The sequence below is a fragment of the Thalia democratica genome, chromosome 6 (genome assembly GCF_965202585.1).
Source record: "Thalia democratica chromosome 6, ktThaDemo2.hap1.1, whole genome shotgun sequence".
NCBI classification, from domain to species: Eukaryota; Metazoa; Chordata; class Thaliacea; order Salpida; family Salpidae; genus Thalia; species Thalia democratica.
In genome coordinates, this window is record NC_139170.1 from 49,024,061 (window position 1) to 49,044,048 (window position 19,988).

At 27.7% G+C, this 19,988-nt stretch overlaps 1 protein-coding gene across 1 annotated transcript in view; it reads right to left on the reverse strand.

Annotated features, from left to right (window-relative positions):
* The window catches only part of LOC145838089 (inositol 1,4,5-trisphosphate-gated calcium channel ITPR1-like), a 58,572-nt gene that overhangs the window by 3,742 nt on the left and 34,842 nt on the right, over window positions 1-19,988 (reverse strand). Inside the window, 30 exon segments of the mRNA XM_082945625.1 lie at window positions 434-573; window positions 1,403-1,521; window positions 2,343-2,507; window positions 2,886-3,049; window positions 3,306-3,431; window positions 4,014-4,206; window positions 6,756-6,992; window positions 7,232-7,357; window positions 7,602-7,712; window positions 7,945-8,148; window positions 8,487-8,590; window positions 9,010-9,109; window positions 9,504-9,580; window positions 9,860-9,977; window positions 10,179-10,335; window positions 10,790-10,890; window positions 11,010-11,075; window positions 11,618-11,726; window positions 12,018-12,190; window positions 12,430-12,593; window positions 12,924-13,050; window positions 13,458-13,577; window positions 13,916-14,071; window positions 14,376-14,452; window positions 15,206-15,326; window positions 15,909-16,036; window positions 16,263-16,362; window positions 18,535-18,675; window positions 19,118-19,240; window positions 19,474-19,554. Of these exon segments, the coding sequence (XP_082801751.1) occupies window positions 434-573; window positions 1,403-1,521; window positions 2,343-2,507; window positions 2,886-3,049; window positions 3,306-3,431; window positions 4,014-4,206; window positions 6,756-6,992; window positions 7,232-7,357; window positions 7,602-7,712; window positions 7,945-8,148; window positions 8,487-8,590; window positions 9,010-9,109; window positions 9,504-9,580; window positions 9,860-9,977; window positions 10,179-10,335; window positions 10,790-10,890; window positions 11,010-11,075; window positions 11,618-11,726; window positions 12,018-12,190; window positions 12,430-12,593; window positions 12,924-13,050; window positions 13,458-13,577; window positions 13,916-14,071; window positions 14,376-14,452; window positions 15,206-15,326; window positions 15,909-16,036; window positions 16,263-16,362; window positions 18,535-18,675; window positions 19,118-19,240; window positions 19,474-19,554 (3,928 nt within the window).

Sequence of the window (19,988 nt, forward strand, 5' to 3'; positions counted from 1 at the left end):
TGTACTTTCAACTGTTTGAGTTTCGACAAAGAATTGCTGTTCTTGTTCGAAAGGTTTTCAAACACCATATTGAGTTATAACTTGACAGAGAATACAAAATATAAAAAAATACTTTTATTCATTGACTTCCGATACTTTTCAAACGTAAGGCCATGCTAACACGTTAACTTAAAAAAAACATGTGCACACCTGTACTAATACGTTAACTTGAAAAAAAATATGTCCACACCAGATATTGCTGGGCTAAACTATGAATGAATCGACTACTTCAATTTTTAGCTTTTTAATTAGTGTAAAATAAAACAAACCTTGTTTAGAAGTTTTAAAAATAAAAATCAAATACCAATAAAAAAGTTGTCAGAGAAATTTCTGTTTAAGTTCTTAGTAAAACTGTACAAGAGTATACAACAATTACAAATATACATGTACGTACCTCGCGTTTCATTGCATTCTTTAGTGTGACAATACTGAAGTTGAGCTGATTGTGACGCATGCTTCGATTGTGACGTGGCAATGCATCTCGGAGTGACGTTGACTTGAAAATCTTGTTGAAGAAACAAGTATCCGACTATACTGTGAAAAATATATTTGTTGAATAATACTTTTATTATATTTAAGCCATCTAATAATAAATTTAAAACTATTTAGTGTGCTTTTATTTGGCCAGTGGAAATAAAATAAATAAAATTTTTATTTGTTTCATATAGAATCAACATAACTCTTTAAAGTAGAAAAATAAATTTAAAACAACTTTTTATTAGACAAACACTTTTTGAAAAGTGTCTAATTTAAATGTGTCTTGTAAAAAATACTTGAGACTTAGCTTGTGCCTTTTTATTTAAAAACTAATAAATTCAACATTTTTTTATTTCTGAACTATATAAATCAAATAAGTTAATTACTTTCAACTAGATACAACAGCTAGTAATAGTAAACTAAAAATTTAAAAAAAATTTTTCTCGTCAACAATATTTTTCCAACAGTGCGGTTAGTTACTAGAACATATAAACGAGGACAATTGCAATAGTGCTGTTAACTTACCTGAACATATAAACGAGGACAATTGCCGACAGTGCTGATAACTTACCTGAACATATAAACGAGGACAACTGCAACAGTGCGGTTAACTTACTTGAACATATAAACGAGGACAACTACAACAGTGCGGTTAACTTATTTGAACATATAAACGAGGACAACTGCAACAGTGCGGTTAACTTATTTGAACATATAAACGAGGACAACTGCAAAAGTGCGGTCAAGTTACCTGAACATATAAACGAGGACAACTACAACAGTGCGGTTAACTTACTTGAACATATAAACGAGGACAACTGCAAAAGTGCGGTTAAGTTACCTGAACATGTAAACGAGGACAACTGCAAAAGTGCGGTCAAGTTACCTGAACATATAAACGAGGATGATTGCTAGTAATGCAGTCAGCATGAGGCTTCTTACGTTCCTTGTGACACTCCTTATGACGTTTAACAACGTTTCCTCGCGTATTATCAGATCGAACAACTGTTTGAATAAATGTTTAGTCAAAAAACAGCAACAGTAGTTTTTGCTAAGGTTAGTTTTGTAAACTTATCCAATGTTATAAGCTTAAACCAGGATTTCCCTAACATTTTTTTCACAATACCTTAGAAAAAATAAAAAAGCAATGGTTCATTCAAATAAGATCTTTCAAAAAATTACTCCAGGACCTTTTTTTTTGCTCATCATCATTGACTTTAGAATATCTAGTGTAAGTTTCAGATAATGGCTTTATACGCCCCCCTCTTTACAGATTATAGCCCCCTTAACAACTTAAATTGACCACTTTAGGAAACCCTGGTCTAGTGTTAGTAAAAAATATTTGCGTAACATCTGGCATAAGTTTGAAATCTCCCATAATATCTAGTTTAAATTTCAAAATAACCCTTATATACGCCCGAGTCCTTTTATTTTTCATTTCATTATCAATTCCAGAATATCTAGTGTAAGCTCCAAGTAATGGCCTCATGTGGCCCCTTAACTAAACACGCCCCCCTCCCCCTTCCTATGCAGCTTATGGCCTCCTAAATTTCTGAAACGGCCCCCAAGAAGGCCATATGAGCAATTTCAGGAAACTCTAGTTTAAAAATTTGTTTTTGTTCGAAAACTTCTAATTACATATGAATTTTTAGAACTGGTTACATTTTAAGCATGCAATAAGAACACAAACTTATCAAACAAAACTTTTACATTTAGGGACAGTATAAGAATAAAGCAGCTCAATGTGTTTGCAAGTAAAAAGTATTTTAAAAGCATACTTAAATTTTAAATGCAAATTTATCTCATCAATCAAACTTCACACTGACCAGCACACTGTAGAACAACTCGTCCACGAACAATCCGAGTATGCAGAACAGTATGTTGAGAACGTGAATGAGAAACTGGGACTCCATCACAATTTCGAACGGGCTCTTGTCCCGCATACCTTTGTTACCGATGTAGCTCAGCAGGAATATGAACCGGTTCAACAGCTACAAATTATTAAGTGGTTAATTTCATTTACAAAAGAAAAATCATATATTCAAAATATTGCCAAAAAAATATCTACTATTGTTCAAAGCAAGCTTTTAAAAACTTAAATGGTATTTTTTTTTGTGTAAAATAACCTACATATTAATACTGATGCAAATACATATACAAAAACTACTCATGAACTTATACTTAAAAAAATATAAACAGAAAAATAAGGGTTGTGTCTATGTTCTGGTTTAAAATTAATTTTTTTAGGATAAGAATTATCTAAACCGACACCTACTAACAAATTTTTTTCCTTCTTTTGCATTATAAAATTTTAATAATTTTTTCCAGTATTAAAAGGTAACTATAATATAAACGTTATAACAACTAACTCCGAGTCCACCAAGCATTATGAGAGCGTTTTGGACGCCGAGCCAGAATATAATTTCTATCATGACGCAGAACACCAGCGTTTTAATGGCAATCGGGTTGATTATGGCGGCTAGTGATAGAAGCATTGACGGGTAAATTAGAAGTCGCACTCTGTCTTGCCAACCTACGTAGAATATAATACTTGTATAAAAATAGCCTTTTTAACATTTTGAAAACCAAAACAAGTTTATTAAAATAGTCAAAGTATAAGCAGTTTTGAATTATTTTTGTTTACTAAGTGACTAAAAAATTAAATTATTAAAAATTAAAAATATTGGTCAACCTTTACTTAAATAACCCTTATTATTCCATTTACCATCGAAAAGGTATTTAACTTGATTAACTGTAAAGCAGAAGTATTCATAGTTTGAAATGCAAACCTTTGTAGTCGTCATTTTTGAAAGGATAGAACAAAATAACAAGTAGATTGATGACAAATGCGAGGCAAGAAGCTATGTGTGTCCATAGTGATATGTGTCTACTGAACCAGTATAGTGTCTTGTATTCTGTATAAGATTGGAGAATTACAATTTATACTATATGAAAGTTACACACTGTATGAATATTATTCAAACAATTTTTCGTATGTCATTTAATAGTATAAGATTGATATTTTGAACTGATTACATTGAAGTTTGTACATTTTCAAATCTAGCTAATTATTGACTTTTAATAGCTTTGAACATGTAATTAAAACATATCATTATATGTGGATATATTTTGTAAATAGAATACATTGCTTTTAAATAACTCTTTCAAACTAAGCACTACTGTTTTAAAACATTTTTTTTTACATTAAATAAACTTTGAGAATTGTCATTTACTCTAAAAATTTTAAACAATAAAATAAACAATAAAAAAAATTAAACTTCTTGTAATTTAAAATTTATAAAAATATAAAAATTAGACCATAGTGTTGCTTTATTTATTTAATGCTCTTTTTGGTACTTATATGTTTGTATTCAATCAGCTCTACTAATTAGTATTTTGATTATTTTGGTGTAATTAACTTTGTATGTAATAAAAAAACCTCACAAGTATTTTTCTAGACAAATTAGATTTTTATTACATCACAAACAATTTAGAACCTCTTAATTTTTTCTGCCATACCATCTCATGGTACATTTCGTTGCTTTCTTCGAAGAACCCTCCCACCTTGCTGTTCTGTTCATCCCGCTCCGTTGTCATGTAAACCCGCTGTTTGGTTTCCATGGTGATGTAGTTGCACACCCTGGGCACCGGAAACACGATCTGCTCCATCGCCCTGTCGCTACGGATCACCTGTTGTTAGGGAGATATTAGAAACTGTCAAACAAAAATTGTGAATTTACTTAATATTTATTTAACTATTTACTTAAATTTTAGTCTCCAACAATAAAATCAGGTTTCTAAACTAACTCTACAACTTTTACTTGAGCTAAAAGTTACAGTTTGAAGACTGTTTTAAAAATAGTCAGTTGAAACATTTTTTAATTATAATATACGTGTTCTTAAAGTGTACTAATTTTAATTTTTTTTAATTTACAGCATAAAAATTCATTTGCTTTGTTAAAGTTGGTTTGTCAAAAGTTTTCTTAAAAAGCAGTTAACTTAATTTAGATATTTAAAAGACTAATTTTTGTTTGTAAATTGGCGGCCTTGTATTGAGCAATAAAATTTTAATTGAAAATAAAGAAAACAGCAAGCAATACCTTTTCAAAGATTTGGGTAGAAAAAAAGGACTAAATAGTAATAATACAAGCAAAGCTTCTTAATTAAAATAAACGAGTGATTTGGTTAAAATAAATAAAAAAACTTAAACCATCACTATAAAACAAAATAGACCACCAGAATTAAATTATTTTATATAAATATTTTTATATTATATATTATTATAAGAATATAAAAATTAGAACAGGACATTGATTACATTCTAGGTATCTAAAAAGATTAGTTAAACAAAAGGAAAATTGTGATATTAAAAAAAAAAGTTAAGATAGAACAAAAATTTGAAAGATGATGAATAATATTTTTGAAATCAAGGTATTTAAAAGTTATAGGGCTTAGAAAAAGCTTTTACTTATACCGATAAATGATTCTAATAAAGAATCATAGAAAGAATAAATTATAAACGTATCAGAAGTTTCAAAAAGCAAATAAGCATTCAGCCCTTATAAAGATAGCTCATTGAGGAATACTAAAGCTGAAGCTTCATTATTCAAATTTAAATATAACTCTAAATTAAACAAAATATTTTTCACTAAACTTTAAGTTACATTTAACAGTTATTGCCCTCAAAAAGCTACAACATAACTAAAAGCTAGATTTTTAATTTTCATAACATCGACCAAAAAATTGTAGTTGAAGAAAACACTAATATAAGAAATAAACTTTAAGAAAACAATACTTTCTGCAATTAATCTTTTAATAAAAGGTAAAGTTTATAAAAAAGGAAGCTGTTAAGTATAAACTTAAATAAAACAGTATCTAAACAACACCTGCTAACAAATATAACATCCTGACAAAGTTATCAAAAAAAAAAACAAGTTTGTACTTTCGTTTTTGTTTTCAATGTATAAATAGTACAGTCTTACATTAAAACTGTTAGATCTTAAACATATGAGCTTTACGAAACTTAATAACTAATTTATATTGAAATATATGTTTTATTTTGTAAACAATCTCAAATAGTACACATAAATTCTGAAAAAAATACTTTTTTTTTCTGAAATTGTACGCTTAATGCTAAACAAGTGATATTTTTTTTTGAATTTGCCTTCGATTTTTTAAGTAAAATGTAAAATAAATAGATAAAAGTTTTAAAGGTTTATCAAAGAATTGAAACTGAAAAAAATCAAGCTGTAGTATTTAGAATAAGGGTATGTTAGATATCATAATTGTAAACCACCAGGCTTTTAATTTGTTAAACGCTAAAAGAAAACGTAGAAATCTTACATTAATTTATCATCATTAAAAACCTATCTTATAAAAGTATAAAATTATAAAAACTGTTAAGATGAATATTGCTTCTTAGTTTTATATAAGATGCCATGAACAAAAATAACTTGAATATTTAAAGATGATTACATCAAAGTGCTGTTTAAAAATGAGCTGTTTTATTACTGAGAAAAAAAACTTAAAGTTAGAAAAAAGTTAGTATTTGTGAATAAAGAAACAAAAGTGATTTCAAACCAAAAACAAGACTATATTTCGAAGTTACTAAGCTCACCTTAGAAAGGGCAGGCTTGGAAATCTAAAATAATTAAATTAATTATAACCTAAAAAGTTCATTTAAAACGACTGTATTTTAGGGACAGCGTTTAAATTCTTAGTAGAATGTTAGTACATTAATTTCAAATATAAAAACTCTTCTAATGAGTGTAAAAATTAAACTACATTTGGAAAATTTAAACTATTTTTGTTTCAAAAATATAACCCAATAGTTGAAAGATCAAAGCCAGCCCTGCGTATTATAACAATAATTGCCGGAAAGTATACTTAAAGGTCAGTCTGAGCTGAAAAAAAGCTGAGTCAGCAAATTTATTTAAAGCTTTTTTTGTCAATTTTTATTTATACCCTTTTCCTTAACCCACATTACCGAAACATATTAAAAAGTATTCAATAAATAAAGTTTACATAATTAAAATTAAAGTCAGTATTAAAAAAAGTTTTTTTTTGTGCTGACTCAGCTTTTTTTTTTCAGCTCACGCTGACCTTAAGTATACTTTCCGAAAGTTATTGTTACAATAAGCATAATTTACCCTTAAAACAAATTTTTGATCAAAAACAAAACGAAAAGTATAAAATATATTTACAATTTTTTTTTTATAAAATAAATTATTTCAACAAACTTCTATCTGAGCGGTGTGCTTCTTGTAATACTGTAGGGCCTCCGACCCGGACTGGCTGTTGTCAGGGATGAGCGCCTCCCTTAGCAACGAGTTGTGCTTGGCCAGCTGATGGGCGAGTATGTAGATGTTGTGGCCCACCACCCTGGGGCTGGCGTCCTCAAGTTGGTCGCTGGAGGGCAACGAAGAGCCGGATGACGATTCCGCCTGCTTGATGCCCTGTTGTGAGATGTTTTAAATCTAGCGGTTTTGATTTTGTGACCTTGAGAAGAAAAGTTGCTCTTTGTTTGCTTGAAGTATTTTGTGCCATGTAGTTGAAAATTTTAAGTTATTTTTGATCTTAAAACAAAAGTAATTAAAAAATTAACTTGATTACAATAACAAGAACGACTTACACATGTAGTTGAAGAAATTCTTCTTGTTTAATTTTACTTTTAAATAAAAAAACAATAAATTAAACACTTTAAATATAAACAAACTTTAGTGTAAGCTTGCTCGATAACGGATACCAACTGAGCAGGATTTATATTTCTCAATATTCTTTCAGCATTTTCCGAATCATGTCTGCTTTCCATTATAGCCAGAAGTAGCTTGCTAGCATTGTTCTGTATACATAAATTTTTGATTAAACTGTTAGATTAAAAACTGGTTTAGGAACTCAATTTAATTATAGTTTAAAGATAATATTGCAAAGTAGTTCGAATATTAAACAATTTTTAAAGACTTAAAGTTGAAAGTTACGCAAAAAATAGAACTAAAAATAACTTTTATAAACTGATTATAAAAACAAAATTAATCAACAAAGGTATTTAAAATAAACAATGTAAATTGCAATACTAAAAAACAAACTTTCAGTCTCATAACAAGATCCATTCTTTCTTTACCCAGTGGGTTAATGTCGTTCAAAATTAATGAAATAATTATGTCAATACCGTTTGATTCGTGAGAGGCAATTGAATTCTGTTGAGTTTGTTATTTTAAGTTTGTTTTGTATGAATAAACAAGTGTAACAGAAACTAAAGAAAATATTTTTAGAAAGCTTTTAGAAATATAGAACGTAGAACAAGTTAAAAAGAAGTTTAGTATATAAAAAAAAATCTTTCATGGAAACCATTTTTTTACAAAACTCAAACTTTAAAAATTTTTATACTTTAATTTACTAAAAAACAACAAAAAGTGTTACAAAACTCACCTGGTTAATGTGACACGGTCCCTGGCAGTACTCGGTCAAGGTCACGAGTGCCTGGTCCACAAGATCCACGTTGTTCTCGTGAATGTACAGCCCCAACAAACCCAGCCCTCCAGTGGTGGACCCGCAAATGCAGTCGAGAAACTTTAAGGTGTCAGTGACTAAGTTGTACGAGTTCTTGTTGCCTTCTTGCGAGTGAAGGAAGTGCTGGGAAAATTGTTACATATAATGAATAATATTTTTATTAATTTATATATACTTATAAATGTGACAAGATTGTAAGAACTCTTGTTATCTTTTGGCGAGTTTAGAATGTGCTAGGAAAACTATGGTATTTTTTTATAAAAACTATAAATCAGTATGTCTAAAATAACTCAATCTAAACTGTTAATAGAAGGTTATAAATTTATTTTTAAAATTTAATACCAAGTACAGTGTGATGTGATAAGTTATAACATTAGTAAAAAATAAATGAAAAGTATTTGAAAATAAAACTGATAAAATTTGTTTTATATAATCAAACCATACTAAATATGAATATTTACTTGTAACTTAGAGTTGTGATTTTCGCAGAGAAGTTGTAGAAATCTGAGAATTGGGTTCATAATAGATACAGTCGGACCCAACTGAGCTTCGTTTGTTTCATTAACTGCAGAACAAAATACTAAAATTACTTTCATGTTTATTCACTTTCGTACTTTACATATGTACTACTTACATACTTTCAATGACTTATGTTAGTAGCATTATTTTTTTTTTGTAAGTAAAACTAGTTTTCAAAGTTAGAAACAAAATTTAACACATTGGTTTACTTTGTTCGCATTAACAAAATTTTCTTGCTACAACGCATAAGATTAAGAAAGTAATTTTATTTTTTTTAACTAAGTAAAAGTTCAAATTTATGACTTTTATTTACTTTATATTAAGATAACAAAATAAAATAGTAATTATAGTATATTCTAAAAGAAAATAAAGTCAGCTTAAGTATAAAACCAAAAAGTTACTTTATTGTACAATAAAGTAGAAACAAATCTAAGTTGATGATAAAATTAATATAAAATAATTTACTCTCACTAGCGCCACTTTGCGATTGAACATTTGATGACTCAATTGCCTGTCTTACTTGCATTGTGCCTTCGTCTAAATCTTCTTCTATATCAGGTGGCAACTATATTTATTTAAACATAATTAAATATACTGATTTTTTAGACACTTATAACAATAGAATGAAAAGTGTTCTTAGTTTGATTATTTTTATCTTATTTTTTTGATAGATTTTTAAGCACCAAAAACGTATTATTTGTTGCTAAAATACTGCAAGTTTTGTTGAAATCATAACAAAAAAACTTCAAAATCACACAAAACAAGCACTTGATTTAAATAAACTTGATGTAAAGTCTATAAACAAGCAAATATACTTATTTCTGCTGACTATAGAAAATACTGAATTTACTGGGTAAAAGGCTATTTTAATCTATTAATAATTTGATAAATACTAATACTAGATTAAATTTATTAATATTTAAATTAAATAATTTTGAACAAGCAAATAAAAAACCAACAGTGTCGTAATTGCTGGGATAAATTCCGTTCGCATCACAAGCAACAGTTTCATCGTCCTGATGGCTCAGAAGATCGTCTGTAAATTGTTGATTATTTTATTTAATTTTGATAAATCAGTGCAGATCACAGTAACAGTTTTCATGATGTTATATGTTTCATATGATTGTTTTTTACGTAAGATAGTCTTTAAAATGTTTGGCTTTAGTTTGAGTTTATATGAAGCAGAGTTATTTATAATAAACCATATATGATTTTTCAATTGGAAAAATGTTTTTTTTTTGAAAATAAATTTAAAACTGTTCATGTAAATAAGCTTTTAAATAAAAGTTTGTTTAAATACACAATTCAAACTTACTAGTGTTAACAGTGATGGTGTTCTTCAGTTCAACTTGAGCGCTTTCGATCTTTTCGTGAAATACTTGAAAGAACTTTTCACAGCTTTTGTCATTTGCAAGCGTTTGAAGAAATGCAGCCTGAAAGTTAACAAGCTGGTTAAAATTGTTTTAAATTAAGAGTATATTTCTATAGAATTTGTTTTATATTTTCTTTAAATAAAAACAAATTAAAAATTTTGTCGAAGTAGCTGTTTTTAATTAATAATTTTCCAGTACCAGTTTTCTAAGTTTTAGGAAAAGATTTTAAAAAAACATTTTTATCAAAAAGCAACAACAAACTTGCAAATGTATATTGCCCTTATCCAGCAGAGCGATGCCCAGTTTCACGCTTTCATTAAAGATATTTTCGGAATAGTTACCAATGATCAGCCTTATGACTAGATCAGAAGCTCCTTGGTCTTTCAGTTTGCACTGCACTGTCTCTAACGACATCTCGCTACAAATTAAAACAAAAATTTTAAACAAAACATTTGAGTTAGTACGTTAGAGTGCTTTTTGCTATATCGAGAAGATGCCTAAGTGTAGTTTATAAACTTTTACAAGTTGTAGTAATATAATGATGTTTTAAATTATAATTAAACAGCTTAATACTAAAATTTATTTTCTAGACTTGAATTTACGTACTGTAACTTAAGTTACTTAAAATTGCTGAAACTAAATGATATTTATTTTTATATATAAAGTATATAAACTTATTACAAATAAAACCGTTTTAATTAGGTGTATAACGCGACAATTGATAGTAGATAATCATACTAAATGCTTTTTTTAAGGGGCCTATCTAAATTTTAGCAACAAGAACCATGCCTCTAAAAATTTTTGATTTAAAAATAAAGTATCAAGTTTTCTTAATTCGTTATCTCATTATTTCGTAATTCTTAGTAGTTGACCTCGTATTATCACTGTTTTGGTCCCTGCTAATCAGTTTCTTCAGATGCTGGTAGTTAGAAGCGTAATATCGAGACAACAAGTTCTGGCGCAGCTTCTCTCCCTGAAACAGTTTGTAAAATTAATGACAAATGTGATAAAAATATATCCAAACAATATAAAAATTTTAAACTTTTAACCATGTGGTAAATAACCTACAGTGCAATTAATAATATAAACTACCCTGTGATGCTCATCGATGTCTTCTTGTGATTTGATGCTCAGAGAACTGTCGTCGTCTTGTAAAATCTGAAAATGAAAAAACATAAATATCAATTGTTAGTTTAACAAAATGTACACACTGTAAAATCAAATAGGATTTATGTGACTCTATATTTGACTAAAGCGTTAAGTTTTATATTTGTCAAAACGTTTTTTTCACAGCATCAAATTTTGTTTAATATTCGTATTTTAATTCTAAACAAAAATAAATACTTATAAACTATTTGGTAATAAATAGCTTTTAGATTTTTAAGTAATGAATTGAGTGTTTGATAAATGTCATTATGTTGCAATCAAACATTTTTGGTTTGAACTTTTTATTAACTTATAGGTTTAATAAAAAAGATTCCATGCTTTATTTATTTGTATATTTATTGATTTAAGCTAGGCAATTAATTAATTTTTAATTATTTTTTAAATACTGAAGAAAACGATTAAACTGTTCTATTTTCGTTTTAAAATTCTAAAACGTTCTTGTAGTTATTAACAAAAGTAAACTTTTAATAGGTTTATATTTAAACAGTAAAAGGTACAACATTTGTTTGTGCTCATATTTTTTAGTGACTAGCCTTGTTATTTTCTGAATAAAACTTCATCATTTCTTTTAAAGTTTTCAAAACTTTCAAGCACAAATTTTCCTCTCTTTCTTCGAGAAGTTTTTCCGTATGCTTGATCAACCTAAAAAAAGAATTTATATAGACATAGGTTTATAGGCTTAAAAAAGTATATATCAACACACATTTCAGCTTCAAATTTATATCATTTATCTGTTTATACCTAAATATTTTGACAACTAAAAAGTTACAGTTTAAATTTTTATAACTATTCTAGGTCTGTGTTAAATTTTTATTACCACAATTAACATTTTTCCAGTTTACTGAGCTTAGGCAACTCAAACACAAGCAATTAAGGTTTGCATTTTAATTTAAAAATCGAATAAAAACAAAAAAGAGTGCATAAAAAACCAACTTTGAAATGAAGCCACCGTCGGCACACTGCTTCCTGGCTTCGGTGTCCAGAGGGAAGAGAAACTCAGGTCTGTGCAGGATGTCAACGAGAACTGACAATTCCGCTGTCACCAGAGGGCGCCACCAAGAAGTAAGCACTTGCAATTTCTTCTGCAGGCCCTCTATTATTTTCACCTGAAAGTTTTTTGATTTATAGTTAGTTTTTTTCTAAGATTATTTCCTGGATTGCAAGTTTGGATAAATGTTTAAGTATTTTTAGAGCTTGTACGAGTAGATTTTATTTCTATATTTTTTACTCTAGTTATTAGTTTTTTAAGGTAATTTAAAACTTAAAAATCACAAAAAAATGTTTTGAAACAAAAGCTTATTTGTTTAAGTGCCTGACAATTTAATAAAAATGAAAAAAAGTTTACCTGTTTGATTTCCTGATTTTCGGAATCCCTGTTGCTCTGTGTGAGCTTCCGGTAGCTCTTCATTCTGGAAAGGATCCTATCCCGGATGTGAGATGTGGAAGACTGACTTGTTCTCTGGAGCTCGATGCTGATGTAGTCTGGAACAACTATGTTCCTTTCACGTGCTGTTTGAAAAAAAAATATAATACACTATTTTTTACACCACATTTGAAAAGCTTTATAATTCTCACAGGATGATAAAAATTGTTTAAAAAAATCGAAGTAAAAAACACGTTTTTGAACTTAAATTATTAAAAAACTTTAGCCGGAAGATTAATAACTAAAGTATGTGAGCAATTATCGTGAATAAACAAACTATCACGCTAAGTTTATTTTTAATACAAAAAGTAGGGTATCTAAACAGGCTGCATCAAATTATGTACTAAATTTATTAAATCAAAAATTAACAATACAACACGATATACACTTTATTTTTAAATCAATAGCACACCAACCAATTTCAACCATTTTCTTAATGGTGTCTTCAACTCTTATTTTGTGAGTTTGGTTTATAGTCAGGTTCTGGTGAAGCTTGAAGACGGCTTTCAACAAGTTGACATACACAGTTTGACGACCAGTGTTCTGTCAATAGATATTAAGTAAAAAGATCATGTAGTGGTATAAAAAATATTCAAAAAAAAACTCTAAATTCACAAACATACTAACTTATTTCTTAGCTATAACAACTATTTTAATCAGAATTAAAATTTATGTTTGTTTCAAACTTTTAGTTAGTTCAACTTCCTAATTTTAAAAAACTATTAAACACTGCCCAAAAAACAATTTTTATAATACAGAAAAATTGTTTGATTCTTGGTAAAAAACAAAAGTTCTAGAGTTTATTAACCAAGGTTTGAAAAGTAGCAAACCAGTTATTAAGAATTTACAAACATTATTGCTTAATCATTAATGATAAACTTTAATGCATACTTAAACTATCTGGACAACCTTATAGAAAATAAACTTGGAAGTATTTTAACAAAACTAACTCCGATAATGTTTGTTGCAGATGAAAATTGGGAACTGAAAAACATCATTATTATTTCCATGACAGTTGTTGATAGGTAAGTTTTCAGTTTAGAATTGTTCGATCCTTCTTCTGTTGTTATCTTTGGAAATTTTAAAACACATATTTATATAAGCACTTTCAATTATATTTCAAGAAAAAAGTAACAAACTAACACTTATTTTTAAAACGAAATACATTTTTAAAGTTTGTTTTTCAAAATTTATGAAAGCTGTATTATTTATTATTAACCAATTAACGAATAATTTCGTCTATTTTGAAAGAAAACAAGAAACCTAGCTCCAAAGATAAAACTAATGTTAATACGATAGCCAAATTTTCAATAAAAGATGACGTTATTAAACTTACACTCTTCTAATAAATCTAATAATTCTATAAATAAAAACTTTAAATTCAATATGTAAGTAAAGAGTTGCTAACATAGTGTATGTCTTCAATGAAGCATTGGAACAGCTTCCAAATGTGATCGGAAGAATATATCTCCTTCATTTCGACCTCAGTGTCTACGTAACAATGGTTGAGAAAGTTGACGTAAGCGTTTTTCACTTCAGGTAGGCAACTCTCGTGGCTCACGACCTGAGTTTTATTAACAATTAAGAATACTGAAATAATTTAAATTTTACTCGAAATTGTTGTAGTAATTGTGTTAGTCTGATCAAAGTTTTTTTTTACTTTTTTCTATATTAAAAAAAAATGAACTGCAGTATTGTGATTAGCTGAGTTTACTAATTTTCAGACATAATGATAGTATTTTCACTTTAAAAAAAATACTGTTTCGACTCTTTTCAGTATTAAAAAGGATGATCTTAAAACTGATCAAGATAATTTCTTTTAAATTATTGCAAAAACCTTCCTACTACACAGTTAATACTAAACTAACTTGTACAATATCATCTAAGGGTAGCAAACTGTGACATTTTATTTCTGTATAAACATTTTTTCCCTCCGTACAGTAAGCTGTAAACTTTATTTGATTAATAACTAATATAATATATTTGATTGTTTTTGGTTAACACGTAAGTGATTTATCTATATACTAAAACATAATAACAAACTGTTAGCTTCAAACATTTTACTGTATGCCTTTTAATTACTGGTATAAGTTAGTATTGAAAAACATTCACTTTATTTTAAACACAACAGAAATTATCTATCATCAACTAATTCTCAACTTCTAAAAATAGTAAAATTGGTTTAAAATGACTGTCACGAACATACTTTAGATTTTTTTAAACTATTTATAACACAGTCTTAACTGGTATAAATAAGTATGTAGTATTAAAGGATTTTCGAAAAAAAAAACTATATAACCATGGTTTACATTGTTAGTACCTAATATTACACTTTAACATAGAATTGTTCCATTTTAAAAGTCGAATAGATAGTTTTATACAAATTTTATACATGTTCCGCTCAACAAAAAACTTTCACTTTTTACAAGTCTTATGCAAAATACTTTTTTAAAACCATTGATTGATATTACTTATATTCTTACAATGTATCAAAGTTTAAAAATAACAGATACCACAAAGTCAGAGCTTCACACTTAAAAAAGTCTAAAAATTGTATTTTGAAAATTTTACAAATACTTTTGCCATCTGCCAATGGATGCAATCGTTTTCCCTGTAAAATACGGGAAAAGAAGCGTATCCATATAACAAATATAAAACAAACGCCACCTAGCGGATAACAAATATCAAACAAAACTACCTAGCAACTGAACGAGTTCAATGTGGTACAACAGTGAGGCTTGTATCTGATTCTTGCTGCTCTTCTTCATCATGTCTACTAGTTGGTTGAACGAAGCTCTATCGTTGTAAAACAACAGCACCTGTTGATTATTTGATTTAGTTTAAACAAACAATTAATACATGTGTAAAGTTTTTGCTAACATTTCATAATGATTTTTTTTTCTACATTTAGTAAATTTTTCTATACTAAACTTTCTACAATTTTAAGAGTTGCTTTGAGCATTAGGACTTATTTTTTGAATAAATATTAAGTTATGTAAGTTTTTTACCGATAAAGCTTAATTTTTTTTTAACTTGTTCACTTTTAATTAAAAACGTTTCAAGTTAAATCTGAATGTTTAAAGTTGTCTAAACTAACACGTTTTATTGTAGTTTAGCATAAATTTTAAAAAGTTTTATTTCAATAATCTTCAGTATAAAATCTAATGGATGTTATAAAAAACTATTAAAGAACGTGTGATCGTTGTGATTAAATTTGATTAATTGGAAAAAATCGAATTCATTCTGCTAATGAAAGCACATCTTTTCCCGGATTTCTTAAATCTCACATAAGAAATACATACATTGGAGGCATATATCATCTAAAAACTTCATTCGAGAGAAACTGTTTCTACTCATGTCTCTCTCGAATAGAGCGCTACCCAGCGGTTAAGATTTCTCACCTCTTCGCCGACTTGCGAGTTGACCAGCTCCTGCATCACCATGTCCTGGCACCTCCTGATGTAGTTCTTGTCGCTCTTCACGATCGCTTGCAGGAACCTCACGTACTCCGTCTTCCTCCCGTGCGTCTCTGCGTGATTTTGTTGAAAAAACATTTCAATTTAATATTTTCAGCATAAAAGAAAGATAGTTTAGTATTGTTTTAAACTTTTTCAAGTCTCATAAACCTTTGGAATTACAAAGTTTAAAAATTTAAGGGATGAAAATAGTAACAATTGAATCCTAATGTTGTCGGACTTTTTTAATTGTCTTAGTTACAAACAAATGAAATATACAGTTAACACACTATTACAAACCAATACATCTGACGAAATGTTGAATGACGTTTTGCGTCACTTCTGTGCACAACACGCTGTTGTCTTGAAATATCGCCTTGGCTGTTTCTGCTTCTAAAAGCTACAAATAAGTTGATGATTTACGAAGAGTTTTTTTTTGAAAGACATTTTATTTCTAAAACATACTACGTTATGTTTTGAATAGAGAAGGTCTCGACTTATTTGATATGGAATAAGTTTTAAATTCTTTAAAAAAAAGTTACCAAGACTCTATATGCTCACAGCTGTTTATGTTATGTAAAAATAAGTTTTCATTTATAAGAAGTAAATTAAATAGTTAAAATAGTATTTGACTATCAAAGTTGTACTGTTTCAAGATTTTTTACAAATTCTCTGTTTCTATATACCTAAAACATTATTTAATTAAGAGAACATAGATTATTTTTAAATTTAAATAAGCAACTACTCAATCTGTGTATTAATTTAATAAATACAGCTTAAACAAGGTTTTTTTTTTGTACATAAAATGTTTCAACATTTTATATTCTTTAGAGCTTACACAGTAATTTGAGTATTATTGCATATGTATACGTTTTGAAAAAAAACTCTTGAAATAAATATTTGTAAAATAAAACATTTTTTTTATTTTTATTAATGGAAATAAAAATGTTTCGTAACAATATTTATCCTTGTATTAAATTTCTTTCAAAAAATAAAGTTAACATTTTGATAACACTTTGAAAATAGATTTATTTTTTGTAAGTGAAGCTTGGTATCAAGTTCAGTTTAAAGTAATTATAAAAAAGTTATAAAGTTCTTAAAAAATTATATATCCAAAGCTTTATACGAAAAATAATTGCAATTATTATAATAAAATTTTAAGTTTGGAAAAAACCTGTAACAAATAAGCTTGTTTAAATTACTTATTGACATTTATCATTTAAGTGATTTAAACCTTCTAAAAGTAGCAATCATTTTAAATATACTTTATTTTTAAATATAGTATACATATCGATTATACAACTTTTTGATGTTTAAAGTTTTTATCTCAAACTTTTTATCTAGTAATACACGTTATGTGATAATAACAGATGGTAAACAGTGAACAAATTGTAATAACTAGTTGGTTACAACTACACATTTGTATGCAATTTAACACACTGAACAAATAAATGATAAGTTTTTATAAAGTTAAAATAACCACCACTGTTTCTGATAATTAGTTTAAATATTTAGAAAAAACATTGCAGTTATGTAATAAAACATTAACTTACTTCTTGACCATACAACATATCAATATCTCTCTACTAAATATTATCTTAATAATTTTTATAAGTTTTTAAAATCATATGGGCATTTTTCGTAATGTTTTTTCATTTGGTTTTTTAATTGACAAATTACTTGAAAACTAATATCTTAAGTTTATTTTGTTGAACTTCAAGGTATATTGCAATTAAAAAAGAAAAAACTTACGTTTGTAAAAACTTTGAACCAAGTAACTTTTTAAAAGTTATCTTATCAGAACTATTTTATTTAAAAACACTTTTGTTTAATAAATAAAATACAATTAAATATAACTGAAAATATTAAAGTATCAACTATGTTGTTAGATAAAATACCGAATTTAATTTAAACTAAATAAGGTTCAATAATCTAAATTTCAAATTAAAAACTATAACATACAAACGATTATCTATTCTATTATCAACTTAGAAGCTTTTCTTACTTAATCAAATTGATTAATTATATTTAAGTCTGAATAATTTATTTATACAAGCTTTTAAAGTAATCAGCATAGTCTTTACAATAAACAAGCGAAACACCTAGTCTATCAATAACATTAAGAGAAAATCGCTCATTTATGTCAAAATACAAATTATATTTTATAAAAATTTGTTTGTATTTTTAATATCTTTTTTAAACAACAGTTTCCCACGCTTAAACTGATACGCTCCTAGTACTAATGAATTAACGCAAAAATTATAAAACTCAGTACGGCTAGATTTAAGGAAAATTTTTTTCTTTTACAGCAGTTTTTTTTTTTTAAACGAATTTCATTCAACCACAAACTTTGGACCGAAATGGCAACTTTTGTTCAAGGGGCCGCATCTCAAAAGTAACAAAAATTCCAAAAAATAAACTGAAAGTCCTATTAACAAGCTTTCAGTCGCAAAAACAAATTAAAAACTATCAAAAGAGACAACTCACCACAACTTACAATCGACAGGTTCAAACATTTAAAAATTTGAAAGTTGAAACATTAGACAAACAAAAAACACTCCGGAAAACTCACTCCGGGCGTTAGGAACAAATTGAGGTGCTTGTGGAGGATCTTCTGGTTCTTCACGTTGTTCCTGCAGAACGATTGGAGGAACGAATGCGCCATCTCCATTATCCTCCGCATCCTGTGGTCGTGGCTCTTCTCGTACGATATCTATGACGTCACAGTTACACAATGAATTACGACTATGTGCATACTCTAACATTTTAGGTAGTTAGTTTGGTTAACGTTATTTTTTAATAGTGTACCAAATGCTTGTTTTTTTGTTTCAAAAGCTAGTTTAAATTTTATTTGGTTAATTTCTAAGTTAAGTTTATTGCTTGAAAAAAAACTTTATTTTTTTAGTTTTTACATTTTTTTTGTAAACATATTCCCTGCTTTAAAAAGTTTTCAACATTTTTGTCTACTTATGACAGTTTTGATTTTTAGCAGTTCTACAAAACCTTAAACCTTAGAGAATTAGTTCTTAAACCTTTGAAACTTTATTAAAACTTACTAAAGCTAACATATATGCCTAAATGACTGCTACTGAACTAATAATGACATGTAGTACAACTAAATGAAACTAGATGGAAATAAATGCTTAGCAACCAACTTGTAGCAGGTCCAACACCGCCTTGTGGGCCCCCATGTTCCTTAGCAACCGTTGCTGCTCAACGTCCCTTGTTCTGCTTGGCTGATTCCGACTGTCGCACAGGTTCTTGAAGTACGTCAGAATCTGAATGTTTGAACTTGTTTATTTTAATAAACTTTATGATTAAGGATTGTGTATTTAAAGATAAAAACACAATATTTTTATGCTTAAAAGTTATTTTCGAAAGAAGTTGCTTACAACATGTTGAAATTTTACGAATAATGACAGAATAAAACTGAGAAAAAAATCAAGTTTAAATTTAATACTCTAGTTTTCATATATATATATAGATATTTATTATTAAAACTTTAATTTACTTGTTCAACTTTTGTGTAGTTTTCCAGAGAACTTGAGCTGATAGCTTTCGATCTGTCTTGGCTTCCGTCCGAACTTTTTTTCTAAAAAATTATGTAAAAGATTAGTTTTCGTATAATGAAACAAAAAATATTTTTAACTCAATATGCAAGTGTTCTTTAGGCATTTTCATCTAGCCAATAAGCTAGCTATCTTCTATTTTCTTAAGTATTTGAAACTATAAATACAAAATTTACATAAAGTTTTAAAGTATGTAATTGTTTATTTCAAAATCACTACACAAGATATATTCTGAAACCTACTATTCTATTTTTTTATTATTCTTTACGTTTAAGAATAATTTAAAATGTTTTTGAACTTTAAAATACAGCTAAACTGTTAACGTTTATTTTTTAATTGACACAACTTTTAAAAAACACAAAGAAAATTATAACTCGATATTTATTACTAAAAAGTTAAATTAAAATAAACCCTAGAAGTAAAGTTTTTTTTTTTAATTGTATTTGCCGCAAGTTAT